Source organism: Carcharhinus amblyrhynchos, unplaced genomic scaffold (genome assembly GCF_965287045.1).
Source record: "Carcharhinus amblyrhynchos unplaced genomic scaffold, sCarAmb.v2.hapA scaffold_926, whole genome shotgun sequence".
Classification (NCBI taxonomy): domain Eukaryota; kingdom Metazoa; phylum Chordata; class Chondrichthyes; order Carcharhiniformes; family Carcharhinidae; genus Carcharhinus; species Carcharhinus amblyrhynchos.
Genome location: NW_027650666.1, coordinates 28,055 through 52,293, shown reverse-complemented (window position 1 = coordinate 52,293; position 24,239 = coordinate 28,055). Strand labels below are relative to the sequence as shown.

Sequence of the window (24,239 nt, the reverse complement as noted above, 5' to 3'; positions counted from 1 at the left end):
ACTAGCACATCCTCCTTATCAACTGCAATACTGTCCAGTTTACAACCCTGTAACCCAGTGACCTCCACAGCTACATTTATGTCCCCCTGCGTGAACAACGAAGAGAAATATTGGTTCAATGCCTCTCCAATCTCTTCCAGTTCCACACATAAATTCCCACTGCTGTCTCTAACTGGCCCTAATCTTGCCCTAACCAACCTTCTGTTCTTAACATATCTATAGAACGCCTTAGGATTCTCCTTAATCCTATCAGCCAAAGTCTTCTCATGTCCTCTTTTAGCCCTTCTTAACTCTCTCTTTAACTCCCTCCTAGCCAATCTAAAGCTCTCTAGAGCACTAACTTTACTCTGTATCTAACCCCGTGCTGTACCTGTCCTGGGAGTGTTTGATGGGGGACAGTGTAGAGGGAGCTTTACTCTGTATCTAACCCCGTGCTGTACCTGTCCTGGGAGTGTTTGATGGGGGGACAGTGTAGAGGGAGCTTTACTCTGTATCTAACCCCGTGCTGTACCTGTCCTGGGAGTGTTTGATGGGGGACAGTGTAGAGGGAGCTTTACTCTGTATCTAACCCCGTGCTGTACCTGTCCTGGGAGTGTTTGATGGGGGGACAGTGTAGAGGGAGCTTTACTCTGTATCTAACCCCGTGCTGTACCTGTCCTGGGAGTGTTTGATGGGGGGACAGTGTAGAGGGAGCTTTACTCTGTATCTAACCCCGTGCTGTACTTGTCCTGGGAGTGTTTGATGGGGGGACAGTGTAGAGGGAGCTTTACTCTGTATCTAACCCCGTGCTGTACCTGTCCTGGGAGTGTTTGATGGGGGGACAGTGTAGAGGGAGCTTTACTCTGTATCTAACCCCGTGCTGTACCTGTCCTGGGAGTGTTTGATGGGGGGGACAGTGTAGAGGGAGCTTTACTCTGTATCTAACCCCGTGCTGTCCCTGTCCTGGGAGTGTTTGATGGGGGGGACAGTGTAGAGGGAGCTTTACTCTGTATCTAACCCCGTGCTGTACTTGTCCTGGGAGTGTTTGATGGGGGGACAGTGTAGAGGGAGCTTTACAAGATCAAAGAAAATTCCAGCACAGGAACAGGCCCTTCGGCCCCTCCAATCCTGCACTGACCATGCTGCCCCCGACTGAACTAAACCCCCTCCCCTTCCGGGGACCGTATCCCTCTATTCCCATCCTATTCATGGATTTGTCCGGACGCCCCTTAAAACTCACTATCGTATCCGCTTCCACTCCCTCCCCCCGGCAGCGAGTTCCAGGCACCCACCCCCCCTCTGGGAGAGACGGAGGGGGTTCAGGGGGGAGATTGGGGGCGGGGTTTGGGGATTGGGGGCGGGGGTCTGGGGCTGTGGGCGGGGTTTGGGTATTTGGGGCGGGGTTTGCATATGTGGGGCGGGGTTTGGGTGTTGTGGGCGGGGTTTGGGAATTTGGGCGGGGTTTGGGGATTGGGGGTGGGGTTTGGGTTGTGGGTGGGGTTTGGGAGTTTGGGGGTGGGGCTTGTGGGCGGGGCTCCCTGGGGGGGCGGCCGGACTGTACACCGGAAGTGCTTTGGGCCTACTTCCGGCACCGAAGCCTGGGCCTGGATTTGGAGCGGCGGCCGGCGGAAGGGGCTCAGCGGGCCGCGGGATGTCGGACACTTGGAGCAGCATCCAGGCCCACAAAAAACAGCTGGACAGCCTGAGGGAGAGGCTACAGAGGAGGAGGGGGAAAGACCCGGGACAGCCCAGCGGTAAGGGGGAGAGGTAGGGGGTGGGGATGGGGGATGGGGGGTGAGGGGGGAGGGGTGGGGAGGGGGTCGTGAGGGGAGGGGGTGCGGGGTTGGGGTGGGGAGTGGGGGTGAGGGGAGGGGGTGGGGAGGGGGGTGAGGGGGAGGTGGTGCGAGGGGGGGATTGGGGGAGGTGGTGAGAGGCGGGGGGGTTACGGTGTGTGAGGGGGAGGGGGGGTTATGGGGGGAGGGTGGGGTTACGATGGGGGGCAGGGGGGTGAGGGGGGAGCGGGGAGGGGTGGTGAAGGGGGAGCGGGGAGGGGGGGTACGGGGGAGTGAGGAGGGGGGTTAAGGGGGTGAGGGGGGACGGTGGGGGGTTACGGGGAGAGCGGGGAGGGGTGGTGAAGGGGGAGCAGGGAGGGGGGGTTACGGGGGAGTGAGAGGGGAGGGGGGTTACTGGGGGAGGGGGGGTTACGGGGGGGCGTTACGGGGGGAGCGGGGGTGAGGGGGAGTGGGGGGTGGGGAAGGGGGGAAAGTGGGATAAGGGGAGGGGGAGTGGGCCCATCGAGTCTGCACTGACCCCACTCAATCAGGCCCTATCACCATAACCCCATGCGTTTACCCTCACTGACCCCCTCGACACTGAGGGAGAATCGAACCCGGGTCCCTGGCGCTGTGAGGCAGCAGCGCTAACCCACTGTGCGCTGAGCCGGGAATCGAACCCGGGTCCCTGGCGCTGGGAGGCAGCAGCGCTAACCCACTGTGCGCTGAGCCGGGAATCGAACCCGGGTCCCTGGCGCTGTGAGGCAGCAGCGCTAACCCACTGTGCGCTGAGCCGGGAATCGAACCCGGGTCCCTGGCGCTGTGAGGCAGCAGCGCTAACCCACTGTGCGCTGAGCCGGGAATCGAACCCGGGTCCCTGGCGCTGTGAGGCAGCAGCGCTAACCCACTGTGCGCTGAGCCGGGAATCGAACCCGGGTTCCTGGCACTGTGAGGCAGCAGCGCTAACCCACTGTGCGCTGAGCCGGGAATCGAACCCGGGTCCCTGGCGCTGCGAGGCAGCAGCGCTAACCCACTGTGCGCTGAGCCGGGAATCGAACCCGGGTCCCTGGCGCTGCGAGGCAACAGTGCTAACCACTGTGCGCTGAGCCGGGAATCGAACCCCGGGTCCCTGGCGCTGCGAGGCAGCAGCGCTAACCCACTGTGCGCTGAGCCAGGAATCGAACCCGGGTCCCTGGCGCTGTGAGGCAGCAGCGCTAACCCACTGTGCGCTGAGCCGGGAATCGAACCCGGGTCCCTGGCGCTGGGAGGCAGCAGCGCTAACCCACTGTGCGCTGAGCCGGGAATCGAACCCGGGTCCCTGGCGCTGCGAGGCAGCAGCGCTAACTCACTGTGCCACCCTGTCGAAGGAGAGAGGGGGGAATAGGGAGCTGGACTGATCACGCAACGGAGTGTGGGAGAGAGAAAGAAAGAAAGGGAAGAGAGAGGTGGAGAGGGAAGGGGGCAGATCGTGATGGAGGAAGACAGAGTGGAAGGGGTAGGATGGTGAGGAGGAGGGAGGGATTGAGAGCCGGATTGATGAGAAACAGACAGGGAGGAGAGGTGTGGCGATGGAGGGATGGATAGAGAAAGGGAGAGATTGATAGGGGGAGGGATGGATTGAGAGCAGGATTGATGGAGGGAGAGAGTGAGAGAAGAAGGGACGGATTGAGAGAGGGAGAATTGGATAGAGAGCAGGATTGATGGAGGGAGGAGAAGAAGAAAATTACAGCACAGGAACAGGCCCTTTGGTCCTCCAAACCAGCTAACATCCTGGTAAATCTTTTCTGTAACCCTCTCCAAAGCTCCACATCCTTCTGGTAGTGTGGGTGACCCAGAATTGAACACTATATTCCAAGTGCGGCCTCACTAAGGTTCTATAAAGCTGCAACATGACTTGCCAATTTTTAAACTCAGTGCCCCGGCCGATGAAGGCAAGCATGCCGTATGCCTTCCTGACTACCTTCTCCACCTGCATTGCCACTTTCAGTGACCTGTGTACCTGTACACCCAGATCCCTCTGCCTATCAATACTCTGTGTACCTGTACACCCAGATCCCTCTGCCTATCAACACTCTTAAGGGTTCTGCCACTTACTGTATATTTCCTATCTGTATCAGACCTTCCAAAATGCATCACCTCACATTTGTCCGGATTAAACTCCATCTGCCGTCTCTCTGCCCAAGTCTCCAACTGATCTATATCCTACTGTATCCTCTGATGGTCCTCATCGCTATCCACAAATCCACCAACCTTTGTGTCGTCAGCAAACTTACTAATCAAATCAGTTACATTTTCCTCCAAATCATTTATATATATTACAAACAGAAAGATGGAGGGTTGGATAGAGAGCAGGATTGAGGGAGGGAGGGAGTGAGAGAGGGAGGATTGGATAGAGAGCAGGATTGAGGGAGGGAGAGAGGGAGGATTGGATAGAGAGCAGGATTGAGGGGAGGAGGTAGGGAGTGAGAGAGGGGAGGATTGGATAGAGAGCAGGATTCATGGAGAGTGAGAGAGGGAGGATTGGCTAGAGAGCAGGATTGATGGAGAGAGTGAGGATTGGATAGAGAGCAGGATTGATGGAGAGAGGAGGATTGGATAGAGAGCAGGATTGATGGAGAGAGTGAGAGAGGGAGGATTGGCTAGAGAGCAGGATTGATGGAGAGAGGGAGGGAGGAAGAGGAGAGGAGGATGCTAGAGAGCAGGATTGACAGGGAAGGAGTGAGAGAGGGAGGATTGGATAGAGGGAGGGAGTGAGAGAGGGATTGATGGAGGGAGGGAGTGAGAGGGGGGAGAGGAATGGATAAAGAGCAGGACAGAGGGAGAGACAGATCGAGGGAGGGATGGAGAGTAGGATTGACGGGACAGGAGGAGGGATAGCAGGACTGATGGAGGGGGGTGGGATTGCAGGAAGGGTGTACACCCCATCTCCCCCACAGCTAATGTATCTCCGGTTCCCCCACAGCGAATCCCGAGGTGGCACTGAGTCCAACACTGCGCAGCGACAGCCCAATCCCAGCCGTACACACTCCTCCACCCCAAAACCAGCACCCAGGAGCAGGATGTGAAAATCGACCCCCAGCTGGAGAAGAAGATTCTAGAACATCTCTCACGACCCCAGCTTGCTACTGCCCACGGACTCACTCGCCATCATGAACGCATTGTTACTGGTAAGATCCATCTCCCTCTACACTGTCCCCATCAAACACTCCCAGGACAGGTACAGCTTGGGGTTAGATACAGAGTAAAGCTCCCTCCACACTGTCCCCCCATCAAACACTCCCAGGACAGGTACAGCACGGGGTTAGATACAGAGTAAAGCTCCCTCTACACTGTCCCCCCATCAAACACTCCCAGGACAGGTACAGGCACAGGGTTAGATACAGAGTAAAGCTCCCTCTACACTGTCCCCCCCATCAAACACTCCCAGGACAGGTACAGCACGGGGTTAGATACAGAGTAAAGCTCCCTCTACACTGTCCCCCCATCAAACACTCCAGGACAGGTACAGCTTGGGGTTAGATACAGAGTAAAGCTCCTCCACACTGTCCCCCCATCAAACACTCCCAGGACAGGTACAGCATGGGGTTAGATACCAGAGTAAAGCTCCCTCTACACTGTCCCCTCAAACTCTCCCAGGACAGGTACAGCATGGGGTTAGATACAGAGTAAAGCTCCTCTACACTGTCCCCATCAAACTCTCCCAGGACAGGTACAGCACGGGGTTAGATACAGAGTAAAGCTCCCTCTACACTGTCCCCATCAAACACTCCCAGGACAGGTACAGCACGGGGTTAGATACAGAGTAAAGCTCCCTCTACACTGTCCCCCCATCAAACACTCCCAGGACAGGTACAGCACAGGGTTAGATACAGAGTAAAGCTCCCTCTACACTGTCCCCGCATCAAACACTCCCAGGACAGGTACAGCACGGGGTTAGATACAGAGTAAAGCTCCCTCTACACTGTCCCCGCATCAAACACTCCCAGGACAGGTACAGCACAGGGTTAGATACAGAGTAAAGCTCCCTCTACACTGTCCCCCATCTCTGTCTTTCTCTCTGTCTGTGTCTCTCTCTCTGTCTCTGTCTGTCTCTGTCTCTCTCTGATGTGGGTATGCTGGCGTTGGACTGGCGTAAACACAGTAAAAAGTCTGACAACAACCAGGTTTTAGTCCACTAACTTTTTACTCTGTCTGTCTCTGTCACTGTCTGTCTCTGTCACTGTCTGTCTCTGTCACTGTCTCTCTCTGTCACTGTCTCTCTCTGTCACTGTCTCTCTCTGTCACTGTCTCTCTCTGTCACTGTCTCTCTCTTTCTCTCTCTCTTTCTCTCTCTCTTTCTCTCTCTCTCTGTCTCTCTCTCTGTCTCTCTCTCTGTCTCTCTCTTTCTCTCTCTCTCTGTCTCTCTCTGTCTCTCTCTGTCTGTCTCTCTCTGTCTCTCTCTGTCTCTCTCTGTCTCTCTCTCTGTCTTCTCTCTCTCTGTCTCTCTCTGTCTCTCCCTCACCTCTCTCTCTGTCTCTCCCCCCCAGCTGGAGTGTCTGTGTCTCAGGGTAGTGTGGAGAGTCTCCTGCAGAAGTTTGCTGCTCAGGAGCTGATTGAGATCCGCCCCGGGATGTCGCTGGACGGGAAGCCCACCTGTGTGACCTTTGCTGACCACAGCAAGCTTTCCGCCATGGTGGTGCTGACCCCTCAGGAGAGCCGCAGGTCAGCCGAGCCTCCGGCCGTGGGCCAGAAACGCAGAGCGGAGCAGGAAGCTTCTGGAACAGCCGCCCTGCCTGAGAAGAAGGCCAGCGAACCCATCAAGAAATCCAAGAAGGTGGCGTCGGAGGTGGACCTGGAGATTGAGAGTTTACTGAACCAGCAGTCCACCAAGGAGCGGGAGAACAAGAAGGTCAGGAGGCAGGCTGCTCTGGGCACAGCTCTGCCCCCTGACCCCAGGAATGACCCCCCACCCCACTCAACAAAGCTGCGGGCGACCGCTTCTGGGGCTCAGAGTCAGAGGAGAGCTGTCAGGGCACGAGAGGTCAAAGGCGGGGGTCAGAAGGTGCGATACTGGGCCTGAGGGTCAGAGGTGAGGATCAGGGTGTGAGATTCAGGATGGGGGTCAGAGGGCGGGGTCAGGGTGTGAGATTCAGGGTCAGAGGGCGAGGGTCAGGGTGTGAGATTCAGGGTGAGGGTCAGAGGGCAGGGGTCAGGGTGTGAGATTCAGGTCAGGGTGTGGATTCAGGGTCAGAGGGCAAGGGTCAAGGTGTGAGATTCAGAGTCAGAGGGCGATGGTCAGGGTGTGAGATTCAGGGTCAGAGGGCGATGGTCAGGGTGTGAGATTCGGGGTCAGAGGGCGATGGTCAGGGTGTGAGATTCAGGGTCAGAGGGCGATGGTCAGGGTGTGAGATTCAGGGTCAGAGGGCGATGGTCAGGGGTGTCATGGTGTGAGATTCAGGGTCAGAGGGTGGGTGTCAGGGTGTGAGATTCAGGGTCAGAGGGTGGGTGTCAGGGTGTGAGATTCAGGGTCAGAGGGTGGGTGTAGGGTGGTGGGTTCTCGGTAACTGCTTTGCCCTGTCCTGGGTGAGGGGTCAGAGGGCAAGGAGTCAGTTTGTCAGGCCCTCTTGCGAACAGCTCTGTTTTGCTGTGTGAGAGTTCGGGGGGGGTAAAGGACGTTCCTGGTAACCTTTTCTCTCCCAGGTCAGGGTTGAGGGGTCAGAGGCTAACTAGCTATCTTGGTAATGCGGGTTTTATCCTTCGGGGTGAGGGGTCACGTCTCTCTGGGGAATGGGGTTAGGGGTCACTGTCTCTCTGGGGAATGGGGTTAGGGGTCACTGTCTCTCTGGGGAATGGGGTTAGGGGTCACTGTCTCTCTGGGGAATGGGGTTAGGGGTCACTGTCTCTCTGGGGAATGGGGTTAGGGGGTCACCTGTCTCTCTGGGGAATGGGGTTAGGGGTCACCGTCTCTCTGGGGAATGGGGTTAGGGGTCACCGTCTCTCTGGGGAATGGGGTTAGGGGTCACCGTCTCTCTGGGGAATGGGGTTAGGGGTCACTGTCTCTCTGGGGAATGGGGTTAGGGGTCACTGTCTCTCTGGGGAATGGGGTTAGGGGTCACTGTCTCTCTGGGGAATGGGGTTAGGGGTCACTGTCTCTCTGGGGAATGGGGTTAGGGGTCACTGTCTCTCTGGGGAATGGGGTTAGGGGTCACTGTCTCTCTGGGGAATGGGGTTAGGGGTCACTGTCTCTCTGGGGAATGGGGTTAGGGGTCACTGTCTCTCTGGGGAATGGGGTTAGGGGGCACCGTCTCTCTGGGGAATGGGGTTAGGGGTCACTGTCTCTCTGGGGAATTGGGTTAGGGGTCACCGTCTCTCTGGGGAATGGGGTTAGGGGTCACTGTCTCTCTGGGGAGTGGGGTTGCCAGGTCTCCGTCTCTCTGTCTAACGCCTGTTCTTTTGCCCCAGATGAGCCAGGAGATCCTGGAGCTGTTGAACACGACCACAGCAAAGGAGCAGTCGATTGTCGAGAAGTTTCGCTCCCGAGGCAGGGCCCAGGTTCAGGAGTTCTGTGACCACGGCACAAAGCTGGAGTGTATGACAGCCATGACATGGACAGACCCTGTAAGAAGCTGCACTTCAGGTGGGTACAGCCCGACCCCTCACCCCGGGGAGGGTCTGGGCCCGACCCCTCACCCCGGGGAGGGTCTGGGCCCGACCCCTCACCCCGGGGAGGGTCTGGACCCGACCCCTCACCCCGGGGAGGGTCTGGGCCCGACCCCTCACCCCGGGGAGGGCTGGCCCGACCCCTCACCCCGGGGAGGGTCTGGGCCTGACCCCCCCACCCCGGGGAGGGCGGGGACTCCCTGACCCCCCCTCACCCCGGGGAGGGCGGGGACTCCCTGACCCCCTCACCCTGGGGATAGAACAAAGGACAACACAGCCTGGGAAACAGGCCCTTCGGCCCAACGAGCCCACGCCGCCATTTTAACATTACCAGTGCCCCCCCCCCTCCCCCCATGACCCTTATCTATTGTTTATGGTATTCCACATTGAGGGAGAACTAATTTAGGGACAATTTATTACCTCCAATCAGCCTAACAGCACATCTTTGGGGTGTGGGAGGAAACCGGAGCACCCGGAGAAAACCCACGCAAGCACGGGAGAATGCGCAAACTCCCACAGACACCGGCCCAAATCCATGTGTCTGCACAGCAAACAGTGATAGTCACTGAGCTGTCGTGGTGCCCATCAGCTGGTCCAGTTTAAGCACACACTAACGACATGAAGCACTAGGCTATTCTCGAACATCCAAGAGCAGCCCCAGTACGACCCATCGCGGGTACGTCCCTCGTTGGATAACAAGGCAGACAGAATCGCCTGTGGATTAAAAGAGAAGAACATCAATACATGCACATCTTATACACACATCCAAGGGAATCCCCAGAAGCTCAAAAGTAAAACAAGTGAGCCAGAAAATATGTTGGAAGGTCCATAGGAATCAATTGATTCCCAGGATGTCCCAAGGCTCCTGAACCTTATTTAAAACAGTCTCCTATATCCCTCCATCTCCATCCCGCTCATGTGCCTGTCTAAATAACTCTTAAACAACCCCAGCGTGCCTGTCTCCACCACCTTACTTGGCAGAGCATTCCATACCCCCACTACCCTCTGTGTGAAAACCTCCCTCTAACATCCCAATTATACCTCGCCCCCCCCCCCCCCCCCCCCCACCAATCATACCCACCATCATCACCCAAGCCCGTGGCCCCTCGTACTGTGCGTTTCTAACATGGGAAATAGCTTACCACTGTTTATCTATACCTTCATAACCTTATACACCTCTATGATCCCCCTCAGTCGGCGTCTTTCAAGGGAAAACAGCCCCAATTTGCTCAATCTTTCCTCATACCCCAGTCCTTCCATACCAGGCAACATCCTGGTAAACCTCCTCTGCACTCTGTCCAGGGTCTCCACGTCCTTCTGGTAGTAAGGCGACCAGAACTGGACGCAGTACTCCAAATGCGGCCTAACCAACGTTCTATACAACATCGGGGACTCCCTGTCCTCTCACCCCGGGGAAGGTCAGGCCCTGACCCCTCACCCTGGGGAGGGCGGGGACACCCTGACCCCTCACCCTGGGGAGGGCGGGGACACCCTGACCCCTCACCCTGGGGAGGGCGGGGACACCCTGACCCCTCACCCTGGGGAGGGCGGGGACACCCTGACCCCTCACCCTGGGGAGGGCGGGGACACCCTGACCCCTCACCCTGGGGTCTCGCCCGCCTCCCCCTCTCCCCCGCCTCCCCCCCTCTCCCCCGCCTCCCCGCCCCGCCCGCCTCCCCCGCCCCGCCACACTCCCCCGCCCCGCCCACACTCCCCCGCCCCGCCCACACTCCCCCGCCCCGCCCACACTCCCCCGCCCCGCCCACACTCCCTCTGATGCTCTCTCTCTCTCTCACACACTCTTTCTCGCGTTCTCACGCGCTCGCTCTCTCACGCGCTCGCTCTCTCACGCGCTCGCTCTCTCACGCGCTCGCTCTCTCACGCGCTCGCTCTCTCACGCGCTCGCTCTCTCACGCGCTCGCTCTCGCACTCCTCGCTCTCGCACTCCCTCGCTCTCGCACTCCCTCGCTCTCTCCCACGCTCTCTCCCTCGCTCTCTCTCTCGCTCTCTCTCTCGCTCCCTCTCTCGCTCCCTCTCTCGCTCCCTCTCTCGCTCCCTCTCTCGCTCCCTCTCTCGCTCTCTCTCTCGCTCTCTCTCTCTCACACTCTCTCTCGCTCTCTCTCTCGCTCTCTCTCTCGCTCTCTCTCTCGCTCTCTCTCTCGCTCTCTCTCTCGCTCTCTCTCTCGCTCTCTCTCTCGCTCTCTCTCTCGCTCTCTCTCTCGCTCTCTCTCTCGCTCTCACTCTCTCACACTCTCTCTCGCTCTCTCTCTCACTCTCTCACACGCTCTCTCTCTCCCTCCAGGCGAATTATAAACAAGCACACAGACAAGTCCCTGGGAGACTGTTCCTTCCTGAATACATGTTTCCACATGGATACCTGTAAATATATTCACTATGAGATTGACAGCTCGCTGGATGATGTGGCTTGTATGTCCGTGATGGAGAAAGCCCCGACTGAGAGTCCCCTCAAAAAGCAAGTTACTGGAGACCCAGTCTGGGCAAGCTCTTCCCGCCGCAGGTAAGAGACCCATTTCCCCCACCCCACCCCCCACCCCCACCCCCCACCACCCCACCCAACCCCGGCACTCCCTTCCCAGAGTGTTCCTCATTCCCCAACCCCGGCACCCTGCTCCCTTCCCAGAGTGTTCCTCATTCCCCAACCCCAACCCCGGCACCCTGCTCCCTTCCCAGAGTGTTCCTCATTCCCCCCAACCCAACCCCGGCACCCTGCTCCCTTCCCAGAGTGTTCCTCATTCCCCAACCCCGGCACCCTGCTCCCTTCCCAGCGCGTTCCTCAGCTCCCGCCCCCCACCTCCCGGTGAGATCCCAGGGTGGGTGAATCCAAGGGTGGGAGTCAGCGTGGATGGGGAGGGAAGGAGGGAGAGCATATCTGTGGAAAGACCCCCTGCAGATCAAAGGCAAGGAGGGGGGGGTTCAAGCATAGGATTAGCTGTTCCAGAGTGTGGAGGAGGGAGGGAGGGAGGGTGTGGGGTGTGATCGAGTGAGGGACTCGCTGAGTCATGTTGAGATCAATAAGGAGGTATTGGGGTTCTTGAGAAACATTAAGGTAGACAAGTCCCCAGGGCCCGATGGGATATACCCCAGAATACTGAGAGAGGCAAGGGGGGAAATTGCTGGGGCCTTGAGAGAAATCTTTGTATCCTCACTGGTTACAGGGGAGGTCCCAGAGGATTGGAGAATAACCAATGTTGTTCCTTTGTTTAAGAAGGGTAGCAAGAATAATCCAGGTAATTACAGGCCGGTGAGCCTCACGTCAGTGGTAGGGATATTATTGGGGAGGATTCGTCAAGACAGGATTTATTCCCACTTGGAAATAAGGGGACGTATTAGTGAGAGGCAACATGGTTTTGTGAAGGGGAGATCGTGTCTCACAAACTTGATTGAGTTTTATGAGGAAGTGACGAAGATGATTGATGAGGGGAGGGCAGTGGATGTTGTCTACATGGATTTCAGTAAGGCCTTTGACAAGGTCCCTCATGGCAGACTGGTGCAGAAGGTGAAGTCACATGGGATCAGAGGTGAGCTGGCAAGGTGGATATAAAACTGGCTCAGTCAGAGAAGACAGAGGGTAGCAGTGGAAGGGTGTGTTTCTGAATGGAGGGCTGTGACAAGTGGTGTTCCTCAGGGAGCAGTGCTGGGACCTTTGCTGTTTGTAATATATATAAATGATTTGGAGGAAAATGTAACTGGTTTGATTCGTAAGTTTGCTGACGACACAAAGGTTGGTGGATTTGTGGATAGCGATGAGGACCATCAGAGGATACAACAGGATATAGGTCAGTTGGAGACTTGGGCTGAGAGATGGCCGATGGAGTTTAATCCGGACAAATGTGAGGTAATGCATTTTGGAAGGTCTAATACAGATAGGAAATATACAGTAAACGGCAGAACCCTTAAGAGTATTGATAGGCAGAGGGATCTGGGTGTACAGGTACACAGAGTATTGATAGGCAGAGGGATCTGGGTGTACAGGTACACAGAGTATTGATAGGTAGAGGGATCTGGGTGTACAGGTACACAGAGTATTGATAGGCAGAGGGATCTGGGTGTACAGGTACACAGAGTATTGATAGGTAGAGGGATCTGGGTGTACAGGTACACAGAGTATTGATAGGTAGAGGGATCTGGGTGTACAGGTACACAGAGTATTGATAGGTAGAGGGATCTGGGTGTACAGGTACACAGAGTATTGATAGGTAGAGGGATCTGGGTGTACAGGTACACAGAGTATTGATAGGTAGAGGGATCTGGGTGTACAGGTACACAGGTCACTGAAAGTGACAATGCAGGTGGAGAAGGTAGTCAGGAAGGCATACGGCATGCTTGCCTTCATCGGCCGGGGGCACTGAGTTTAAAAATTGGCAAGTCATGTTGCAGCTTTATAGAACCTTAGTGAGGCCGCACTTGGAATATAGTGTTCAATTCTGGGTCACCCACACTACCAGAAGGATGTGGAGGCTTTGGAGAGGGGACAGAAAAGATTTACCAGGATGTTGCCCCTGGTATGGAGGGCATTAGCTATGAGGAGAGGTTGGAGAAACTTGGTTTGTTCTCACTGGAATGGAGGAGAGGATCGAGGGGGTTTCGAGTGAGGGTCTGGCTGAGGGCAAGTGTGAAGGCAAGGCGGGGGGAGCGATCGAGGGGTTGGCAGGGAACTGGATTGTCGGGAAGGAGGAACATGCAGAGGATTGCCGGGAGCAGGAGGGGAACGCGGGAAATTTCTCCCATGGAGGGCTAGTACCGACACAACAGTCAGTCCAGAATGAGAGGGAGTGGGATAGCCTGATCTTGGGATTGGATAAAGCTCGGCACAACATCGAGGGCTGAAGGGCCTGTACTGTACTGTAATGTTCTAGGTTTCTATGTTGGCCTCTTGCACTGAAACCATTCTGTGCTGCAGTTCCTAACAACTGTTCTCTCTGTCTCTGTCTCTCTCCCTCTGTCTCTCTCCCTCTGTCTCTCTCCCTCTGTCTCTCTCCCTCTGTCTCTCTCCCTCTGACTCTCTCCCTCTGACTCTCTCCCTCTGTCTCTCCCTCTGTCTCTCCCTCTGTCTCTCCCTCTGTCTCTCCCTCTGTCTCTGTCTCTCCCTCTCTCTGTCTCTCTCTCTGTCTCTCTCTCTGTCTCTCTCTCTGTCTCTCTCTCTGTCTCTGTCTCTCTCTCTGTCTCTCTCTGTCTCTGTCTCTCTCTGTCTCTGTCTCTCTCTCTCTCTGTCTCTCTCTCTCTCTGTCTGTCTCTCTCTCTCTCTGTCTCTGTCTCTCTCTCTCTCTGTCTCTCTCTCTCTCTCTGTCTCTCTCTCTCTGTCTGTCTCTCTCTCTCTCTCTGTCTCTCTCTCTCTCTCTCTCTCTCTCTGTCTCTGTCTCTCTCTCTCTCTCTCTGTTCTCTCTCTCTCTCTCTGTCTCTGTCTCTCTCTCTCTCTCTCTCTCTCTGTCTCTCTCTCTCTCTGTCTCTCTCTCTCTCTCTCTCTGTCTCTCTCTCTCTCTCTCTCTGTCTCTGTCTCTCTCTGTCTCTCTCTCTCTCTCTCTCTCTCTGTCTCTGTCTCTCTCTCTCTCTCTGTCTCTCTCTTCCCCCTCTCTCTCCCCCCCCTTACTCCTCCACCCCCCCCAACCCCGTCTCTCTCTCTCTCTCTCCCCCCTCCCCGGTTCCCGATCAGTGGATATGCTGTGATATCCGATTCCTGGATGTCAGTATCCTGGGGAAGTTTGCCGTGGTGATGGCTGATCCGCCCTGGGATATCCACATGGAGCTTCCGTACGGGGGGACGCTGACAGACGATGAGATGCGAATGCTCAACATTCCCGTGTTACAGGACGACGGATTCCTCTTCCTCTGGGTCACCGGCAGGTCAGGGGGTGTCACGTTAACCCTCCCCGGGGCGGTGAGGGGGTCACAGTGACCCGGGGTCACATTAACCCTCCCCGGGGCGGTGAGGGGGTCACAGTGAACCGGGGTCACATTAACCCTCCCCGGGGCGGTGAGGGGGTCACAGTGAACCGGGGTCACATTAACCCTCCCCGGGGCGGTGAGGGGGTCACAGTGAACCGGGGCGGTGAGGGGGTCACATTAACCCTCCCCGGGGCGGTGAGGGGGTCACAGTGAACCGGGGCGGTGAGGGGGTCACATTAACCCTCCCCGGGGCGGTGAGGGGGTCACAGTGAACCGGGGTCACATTAACCCTCCCCGGGGCGGTGAGGGGGTCAGAGTGAACCGGGGAGTGTGAGGGGGTCACGTTAACCCTCCCCGGGGCGGTGAGGGGGTCACGTTAACCCTCCCCGGGGCGGTGAGGGGGTCACGTTAACCCTCCCCAGGGCGGTGAGGGGGTCACGTTAACCCTCCCCGGGGCGGTGAGGGGGTCAGAGTGACCCGGGGAGTGTGAGGGGGTCACGTTAACCCTCGATGCGGGGGTGAGGGGGTCGCGGTTAACCCTCGATATGGGGGTGAGGGGGTCGCGGTTAACCCTCGATGTGGGGGTGAGGGGGTCGCGGTTAACCCTCGATGTGGGGGTAAGGGGGTCGCGGTTAACCCTCGATGTGGGGGTGAGGGGGTCGCGGTTAACCCTCGATGTGGGGGTGAGGGGGTCGCGGTTAACCCTCGATGTGGGGGTGAGGGGGTCGCGGTTAACCCTCGATGTGGGGGTGAGGGGGTCGCGGTTAACCCTCGATGTGGGGGTGAGGGGGTCGCGGTTAACCCTCGATGTGGGGGTGAGGGGGTCGTGGTTAACCCTCGATGTGGGGGTGAGGGGGTTGCGGTTAACCCTCGATATGGGGGTGAGGGGGTCGCGGTTAACCCTCGATGTGGGGGTGAGGGGGTCGCGGTTAACCCTCGGTGTGGGGGTCGTGGTTAACCCTCGATGTGGGGGTGAGGGGGTCGCGGTTAACCCTCGATGTGGGGGTGAGGGGGTCGCGGTTAACCCTCGATGTGGGGGTGAGGGGTGACGATCCCTGACTCTCTCTCTCTCTCTCCCTAGGGCGATGGAATTGGGACGAGAGTGTTTACAACTCTGGGGGTGAGTGTCTCGATCTGATCCCTTCGTTCCCCCCCCCCCCACGTGCCCATTCCTGCACCCCAACACTGCCTGCGCTCCCTGCGTCCCGCTCCGCTCGCTGCCCCGCTGCCCGCCCGCCCCTCCCGCTGCCCCGTTTGCGCCCCCCCCACGCCCCGCTCCCCACTCCCGACTGAACTAAACCCCCCTACCCTTCCGGGGACCGTATCCCTCTATTCCCATCCTATTCATGGATTTGTCCGGACGCCCCTTAAAACTCACTATCGTATCCGCTTCCACTCCCTCCCCCCGGCAGCGAGTTCCAGGCACCCACCCCCCTCTGTGTAAAAAATCTGCCTCGTACATCTCCTTTAAACCTTGCCCCTCGCACCTTAAACCTGTGCCCCCCCCCCCCCCAGTAATTGACTCTCCCACCCTGGGGGAAAAAGCTTCTGACTATCCACTCTGTCCCTCATCATCTTGTAGACTTCTATCAGGTCTCCCCCTCAACCTCCAGTGAGAACAAACCAAGTTTCTCCAACCTCTCCTCATAGCTAATGCCCTCCGTACCAGGGGTAACATCCTGGTAAATCTTTTCTGTCCCCTCTCCAAAGCCTCCACATCCTTCTGGTAGTGTGGGTGACCCAGAATTGAACTCTATATTCCAAGTGCGGCCTCACTAAGGTTCTATAAAGCTGCAACATGACTTGCCCATTTTGGACCAAAGTGAGATTTATCTTTTCCTAATGGTATTTTTGTCTGAATATTTCATTTGTAATGTTTTTCAACTTGACATTTTATTATTGTAATAGAACATTCCAGCGCAGTCCAGGCCCTTCGGCCCTCGATGTTGTGCCGACCAGTGGAACCAATCTAATCACCCTCTAACCTAAACTATTCCAATCTTATCCATATGCCTATCCACTGACCATTTAAACGCCCTTAAAGTTGGTGAATCCACAACTGCTGCAGGCAGGGCATTCCACGCCCTTACTACCCTCTGAGTAAAGAACCTACCTCTGAGATCCGTCCTATAATTACCACCCCTTAATTTAAAGCTATGTCCCCTCGTGTTAGCCATCACCATCCGAGGTAAAAGGCTCTCACTGTCCACCCTATCCAATCCTTTGATCATCTTGTATGCCTCAATTAGGTCACCTCATAACCTTCTTCTCTCGAATGAAAATAACCTCAAGTCCCTCAGCCTTTCCTCATAAGACCTTCCCACCATACCAGGCAACATCCTGGTAAACCTCCTCTGCACCCTTTCCAATGCCTCCACATCTTTCTTATAATGCGGCGACCAGAACTGTACACAATACTCCAAGTGCGGCCGCACCAGAGTTTTGTACAGTTGTAACATGACCTCGCGGCTCCAAAATTCAATCCCTCTACCAATAAAAGCTAACACACCGTATGCCTTCTTAACAACCTTATCAACCTGGGTGCCAACTTTCAGGGATCTATGCACATGTACCCCCGAGATCTCTCTGCTCGTCAACACTACTAAGAGTCCTTCCATTAGCCCAATATTCTGTACTCCTGTTATTCTTACCAAAGTGAATCACCTCACACTTTTCCGTATTAAACTCCATTTGCCACCTCTCAGCCCAGCTCTGCAGCTTATCTATGTCCCTCTGCAAACTGTAACATCCATCCTCACTGTCTACAACTCCTCCAACTTTGGTGTTGTCAGCAAATTTACTAATCCATCCTTCTACACCCTCATCTAGGTCATTTATAAAAATGACAAACAGCAGTGGCCCCAAGACAGATCCCTGAGGTACACCAGTTGTAACAACTCCAGGTTGAATATTCCCCATCAACCACCACCCTCTGTCTTCTATCAGTTAGCCAATTCCTGATCCAAACTGCTAAATCACCCTCAATCCCATGCATCTGCATTTTCTGCAGTAGCCTACCCATGGGGAACCTTATCAAATGCTTTGCTAAAATCCATATACACCACGTCAACTGCCTTACCCGTATCCACCTCTTTGGTCACCTTTTCAAAAAACTCGATAAGGTTTGTGAGGCACGACCTACCCTTCACAAAACCGTGTTGACTATCCCTAATCAATTTATTCCTTTCTAGATGATTATAAATCCTATCCCTTATAATTCTTTCCAAAACTTTCCCCACAACAGAAGTAAGGCTCACTGGTCTATAATTCCCAGGATGGTCTCTACTCCCCTTCTTAAACAAGGGGACAACATTTGCTATCCTCCGGTCTTCCGGCACTATACCTGTAGCCAATGACAACATGAAGATCAAAGCCAAAGGCTCTGCAATCTCCTCCCTAGCCTCCCAGAGAATCCTAGGGTAAATCCCATCCGGTCCAGGGGACTTATCTATTTTCATACTCTCAAGAATTGCTAACACCTCCTCCTTATGACCCTCGATCCTGTCCAGTCTAACAGCCTGTATCTCAGTGTTCTCCTCGATAACACTCATCGTGTCTTCCCCTCCAACCAGGTACGAGCGAGTGGACGAGATCATCTGGGTGAAGACCAATCAGCTACAGCGAATCATTCGGACGGGGCGCACTGGACACTGGCTGAACCACGGCAAGGAGCACTGTCTGGTACGTGACCCCCCCCGACCCCCAACCCCTGACCCCCGGGCTGAACCACGGCAAGGAGCACTGTCTGGTACGTGACCCCCCGACCCCCATCCCCCCCCCCAGGGCTGAACCACGGCAAGGAGCACTGTCTGGTACGTGACCCCCGACCCCCCACCCTGACCCCTGACCCCTCGCCCCCGGGCTGAACCATGGCAAGGAGCACTGTCTGGTAGGTGACCCCCCTGACCCCTCACCCCTGTGCTGAAGCACAGCAAGGAGCACTGTCTGGCACGTGACCCCCGACCCCCCACCCCTGACCCCCGTGCTGAACCACGGCAAGGAGCACAGTCTGGGACGTGCCAACCCCCTCAACCCTGCCCCCCTTTCCCCCAGTCTGACAGTGAAGGTCTAGCCGTTCACAGTAAGTGTATCCCAAACACATAAAAACTAGAAGCAGGAGGAGGCCATTCAGCCCTTCCAACCTGCTCCCCCATTCATTTTGATCATGGCTGATCATCGAATTCAGTATCCTGATTCCCCCCCCCATATCCCTCGATTTCCCCCCCTTCCCCCCCATATCCCTCGATTTCCCCCCCTCCCCCCATATCCCTCGATTCCCCCCCCCACTTCCCCCCCATATCCCTCGATTTCCCCCCCCCACTTCCCCCCACTTCCCCCCATATCCCTCGATTTCCCCCCCCCCACTTCCCCCCCATATCCCTCGATTCCCCCCCTTCCCCCCCATATCCCTCGATTTTCCCCCCTCCCCCCATATCCCTCGATTTCCCCCCCCCTTCCCCCCCATATCCCTCGATCCCTTTCGCCCCAAGAGCGAAATCTAATTTCTTCCTGAAATCGTTTTGTCCTCAGCTGCTTTCTGTGGGAGTGAATTCCACACATTCCCCCCACCCTCTGGGTGAAGAAATTTCACCTCAGTCATAGAGTCAGAGGGGTTTACAGCAGGGAAACAGGCCCTTCGGCCCAACCTGTCCATGCCACCTCTTTTTTTTAAGCCCCTAAGCTAATCCCAATTGCCCACATTTGCCCCTATCCCTCTATACCCATCGTACCCATGTAACTGTCTAAATGCTTTTTAAAAGATAAAATTGTCCCCGCCTCTACTACTGCCTCTGGCAGCTCGTTCCAGACACTCACCACCCTCTGGGTGAAAAGATTGCCCCTCTGGACCCTTTTGTATCTCTCCCCTCTCACCTTAAACCTCTGCCCTCTAGTTTTAGACTCCCCTACCTTTGGGGGAAAAGATATTGACTATCTCGCTGATCTGTGCCCCTCATTATTTTATAGACCTCTATAAGATCACCCCTCAGCCTCCTACGCTCCAGAGAAAAAAGTCCCAGTCTATCCAGCCTCTCCTTATAACTCAATCCATCAAGTCCCGGTAACATCCTAGTAAATCTTTTCTGCACTATTTCTAGTTTAATAATATCCTTTCTATAATAGGGTGACCAGAACTGTACACAGTATTCCAAGTGTGGCCTTACCAATGTCTTGTACAACTTCAACAAGACGTCCCAACTCCTGTATTCAATGTTCTGACCGATGAAACCAAGCATGCCGAATGCCTTCTTCACCACTCTGTCCACCTGTGACTCCACTTTCAAAGAGCTATGAACCTGTACCCCGAGATCTCTTTGTTCTGTAACTCTCCCCAGTGCCCTACCATTAACTGAGTAAGTCCTGCCCTGGTTCAATCTCCCAAGAAACATCACCTCGCATATATCTACCTCAGTTGATGGAGAGAATCCTGAGGGACAGGATTTATGAACATTTAGAGAAATTCAGTATGATCAAAAGTAGTCAGCACGGCTTTGTCAAGGGCAGGTCGTGCCTTACGAGCCTAGTTGAATTCTTTGAAAATGTGACTGAACACATTGACGAAGGAAGAGCGGTGGATGTGGTTTACATGGACTTCAGCAAGGCGTTTGATAAGGTCCCCCTTGCAAGACTTCTTGAGAAGGCGAGAGGGCATGGGATCCAAGGGCCTTTGGCCTTGTGGATCCAGAACTGGCTTGTCTGCAGAAGGCAGAGAGTGGTTGTGGATGGGTCTTTTTCTGCATGGAGGTCAGTCACCAGTGGAGTGCCCCAGGGATCTGTTCTAGGACCCTTGCTGTTTGTCATTTTCATAAATGACCTGGAGGAGGAAGTGGAGGGATGGATTAGTAAGTTCGCCGACGATACGAAGGTTGATGGTGTTGTGGATAGTCTGGAGGGATGTCAGAAGTTGCAGCGAGACATAGATAGGATGCAAGACTGGGCGGAGAAGTGGCAGATGGACTTCAACGCGGATAAATGTGTAGTGGTCCATTTTGGCAGGACCAATGGGATGAAGAAATACACTATCAAGGGTAGGAGTCTTAGCTGTGTTGAGGAGCAGAAGGATCTCGGGCTTCGGGTCCATAGGACTCTTAAATCGGCCTCGCAGGTGGAAGAGGTGGTCAAGAAGGCGTATGGTGTACTGGCCTTCATTAATCGAGGGATTGAGTTTAGGAGTCGGGAGGTAATGCTGCAACTTTATAAGACCCTTGTCAGACCCCACTTGGAGTTCTGGTCACCTCACTACAGGAAGGATGTGGAAGCTATTGAGAGGGTGCAGAGGAGATTTACAAGGATGTTGCTTGGATTGGGAGGCATGCCTTATGAGGATAGGTTGAGGGAGCTGGGAATCTTCTCCCTGGAGAGATGAAGGTTGAGAGGCGACCTGATAGAGGTTTATAAAATGTTGAGAGGAATAGATAGGGTGGATTCTCGGAGGCTATTTCCAGGGCTGAAATGGTCGCTACGAGAGGACACAGGTTTAAGGTGCTGGGGAGCAAGTACAGAGGAGATGTCATAGAACATAGAACATTCCAGCGCAGTACAGGCCCTTCGGCCCTCGATGTTGCGCCAACCAGTGGAACCAATCTAATGACCCTCTAACCTAAACTATTCCAATGTTATCCATATGCCGATCCACTGACCATTTAAACGCCCTTAAAGTTGGCAAGTCCACAACTGCTGCAAGCAGGGCATTCACGCCCTTACTACCATCTGAGTAAAGAACCTACCTCTGACATCCGTCCTATAATTACCACCCCTTAATTTAAAGCTATGTCCCCTCGTGTTAGCCATCACCATCCGAGGTAAAAGGCTCTCACTGTCCACCCTATGTAATCCTCTGATCATCTTGTATGCCTCAATTAGGTCACCTCGTAACCTTCTTCTCTCTAATGAAAACAACCTCAAGTCCCTCAGCCTTTCCTCATAAGACCTTCCCACCATACCAGGCAACATCCTGGTAAACCTCCTCTGCACCCTTTCCAATGCCTCCACATCTTTCTTATAATGCGGCGACCAGAACTGTACACAATACTCCAAGTGCGGCCGCACCAGAGTTTTGTACAGTTGTAACATGACCTCACGGCTCCGAAATTCAATCCCTCTACCAGGGGTAAGTTTTTCACTCAGAGGGTGGTGAGTGAGTGAATCGGCTGCCGTCGGTGGTGGTGGAGGCGAACTCGCTGGGGTCTTTTAAGAGACTTCTGGATGAGTACATGGGATTTACTGGGATTGAGGGTTATGGATAGGCCTGGTAGGTAGGGATATGATCAGCGCAACTTGTGGGCCGAAGGGCCTGTTTGTGCTGTAGTGTTCTGTGTCCTGTGTTCTATCGATGTCTCGCTGCAACTTCTGACATCCCTCCAAACTATCCACAACACCTCCAACCAACATCTGACAATAATAAACCAAATCAAACCCTTGTTGGTTTTGTGTTTCAGGTTGGAGTGAAAGGGAATCCACAGGGTTTTAATCGAGGACTTGACTGTGATGTGATTGTGGCAGAGGTGAGTATGTTCACCACCAACCTGGGGAATCTCTGGGTCTGCACATGCTGTGGGTGGCTCGCATCGGGGCTATCCCCAGGCCGGAGGGAGTGGGGTCTCGGGCAGTCCAGGCCCATTATCTGACGCATTCTCTGTCTGTCTCACCCCCACTGCAGGTTCGCTCAACAAGTCACAAACCCGATGAAATCTACGGAATGATTGAACGCCTGTCTCCCGGCACCCGGAAAATCGAACTGTTTGGGAGACCCCACAATGTGCAACCCAACTGGTGAGAAAGAGATAGAGACAAAGAGATTTACCCTGTATCTAACCCTGTGCTGTACCTGTCCTGGGAGTGTTTGATGGGGGGGACAGTGTAGAGGGAGCTTTACTCTGTATCTAACCCTGTGCTGTACCTGTCCTGGGAGTGTTTGATGGGGACAGTGTAGAGGGAGCTTTACTCTGTATCTAACCCCATGCTGTACCTGTCCTGGGAGTGTTTGATGGGGGGACAGTGTAGAGGGAGCTTTACTCTGTATCTAACCCCGTGCTGTACCTGTCCTGGGAGTGTCTGATAACACCAGGTTTAAGTCCAACCGATTTATTTGATAGTAAACTCACAAGCTTTCGATGTTACCCTCTTTGTCAGGTGAATGGAGAGTTCTGGCCTCAGACAGAGCATATAAAGCACAGACAGTTTACAGATTACTGATTAGAATGTGAATCCTTACACCTAACCTGCTGTTCAAGTCCTAAAGTGGCCGACAGTGTGAGTGGAAGGAGCACTGATCACGGGTTAAAGAGATGTGTATTGTCTCCAGACAGCACAGTGAGTGAGGTTTTGCAAACCCAGGCAAGTCATGGGGGTTACAGATAGTGCAACATGAACCCAAGATCCCTGTTGAGACCATCCTCATGTGTGTGGAACTTGGCTATCAGTCTCTGCTCAGCGACTCTGCACTGTCGTGTGTCGTGAAGGCCGCCTTGGAGAACGTTTACCCGAAGGTCGAACATCTCACCAGGGCCATCCCCACACCCCCACTTCTTGCCTTCAGACAACCACACAACCTCAAACAGACCATTGTTCGCAGCAAACTACCCAGCCTTCAGGAGAACAGTGACCACAATACCACACAACCCTGCCACAGCAACCTCTGTAAGACATGCCGGATCATCGACACGGATACCATCATCTCACGTGAGAATACCATCCACCAGGTACATGGTAAATACTCTTGCAACTCGGCCAAATTGTCTACCTGATACGTTGCAGGAAAGGATGTCCCGAAGCATGGTACATTGGGGAGACCATGCAGACGCTACGACAACGGATGAATGAACATCGCTCGACAATCACCAGGCAAGACTGTTCCCTTCTTGTTGGCGAACACTTCAGTGGTCACAGGCATTCAGCCTCTGACCTTCGGGTAAACGTTCTCCAAGGCGGCCTTCACAACACACGACAGCGCAGAGTCGCTGAGCAGAGACTGATAGCCAAGTTCCGCACACATGGGGACGGCCTCACCCAGGACCTTGGGTTCATGTCACAATATCTGTAACCCCCCATGACTTGCCTGGGTTTGTAAAATCTCACTAACTGTCCCTGTCTGGAGACAATACACATCTCTTTAACCTGTGCTTAACCCTCTCCCCACTCACACTGTCTGTACCTTTAAGACTTGAACAGCAGGTTAGGTGTAAGGATTCACATTCTAATCAGTAATCTGTAAACTGTCTGTGCTTTATATGCTCTGTCTGAGGCCAGAACTCTCCATTCACCTGACGAAGAGGCTAACCCCGAAATCTTGTGAGTTTACTGTCAAATAAATCGGTTGGACTTAAACCTGGTGTTGTCAGACTTCTGACTGTGTTTACCCCAGTCCAACGCCGACATCTCCACATCACTCTATGACTGAGCCAGTTCTATATCCACCTTGCCAGTCTACCTCTGATCCCCGTGCGACTTCACCTCCTGCACCAGTCTGCCATGAGGGACCTTGTCAAAGGCCTTACTGAAGTCCATGTAGACAACATCCACTGCCCTCCCCTCATCAACCATTTCTCCTGTTATTTAATTGGATCTTTTCTCTCTCCTTCTCTTTCAGGATCACTCTGGGGAATCAGCTGGATGGGATCCACTTGCTTGACCCGGATGTGGTTGCTCGTTTTAAGAAGGGTTACCCCAATGGGGTCATCACCAAACTGAAGAACATGTGAGTGGAGAGGAGACTGAGGGATGTCTCTCTGAGTCTCTCCCTCTCGCACTTTGCCCCTTCCTCCCCCCTCACTCCCCCCCGCACCCCCTGGACGGGAGATGTATACGGTGTAATCAGGCTTCTGTGGGGAGTTGGGGGGGTTTCTGTATTTGCCCTGTTGCAGTAGCAGTTCAGGGCTGGCTGTTTCGAACTGTCTCTGGATGTGTTCAGGAGGCTCCGTGCCTCTGATTAAACGTTAGTGACCAAAA

The 24,239-nt window shown here is 54.7% G+C and overlaps 1 protein-coding gene across 1 annotated transcript; it reads left to right on the top strand.

Moving 5' to 3' along the window:
* The first annotated feature begins 1,558 nt into the window (after positions 1–1,558).
* Positions 1,559–24,239, top strand: mettl3 (methyltransferase like 3). Its single transcript, XM_080184769.1, is given in 16 exon segments — positions 1,559–1,725; positions 3,739–3,746; positions 4,714–4,780; positions 4,782–4,860; positions 4,862–4,897; positions 6,253–6,639; positions 8,193–8,328; positions 8,331–8,367; positions 10,693–10,877; positions 10,880–10,908; positions 14,062–14,252; positions 15,376–15,414; positions 17,867–17,975; positions 21,731–21,796; positions 21,952–22,064; positions 23,881–24,239. Coding segments are annotated over 16 exon segments (1,689 nt in total). The 5' UTR covers positions 1,559–1,630; the 3' UTR covers positions 23,993–24,239.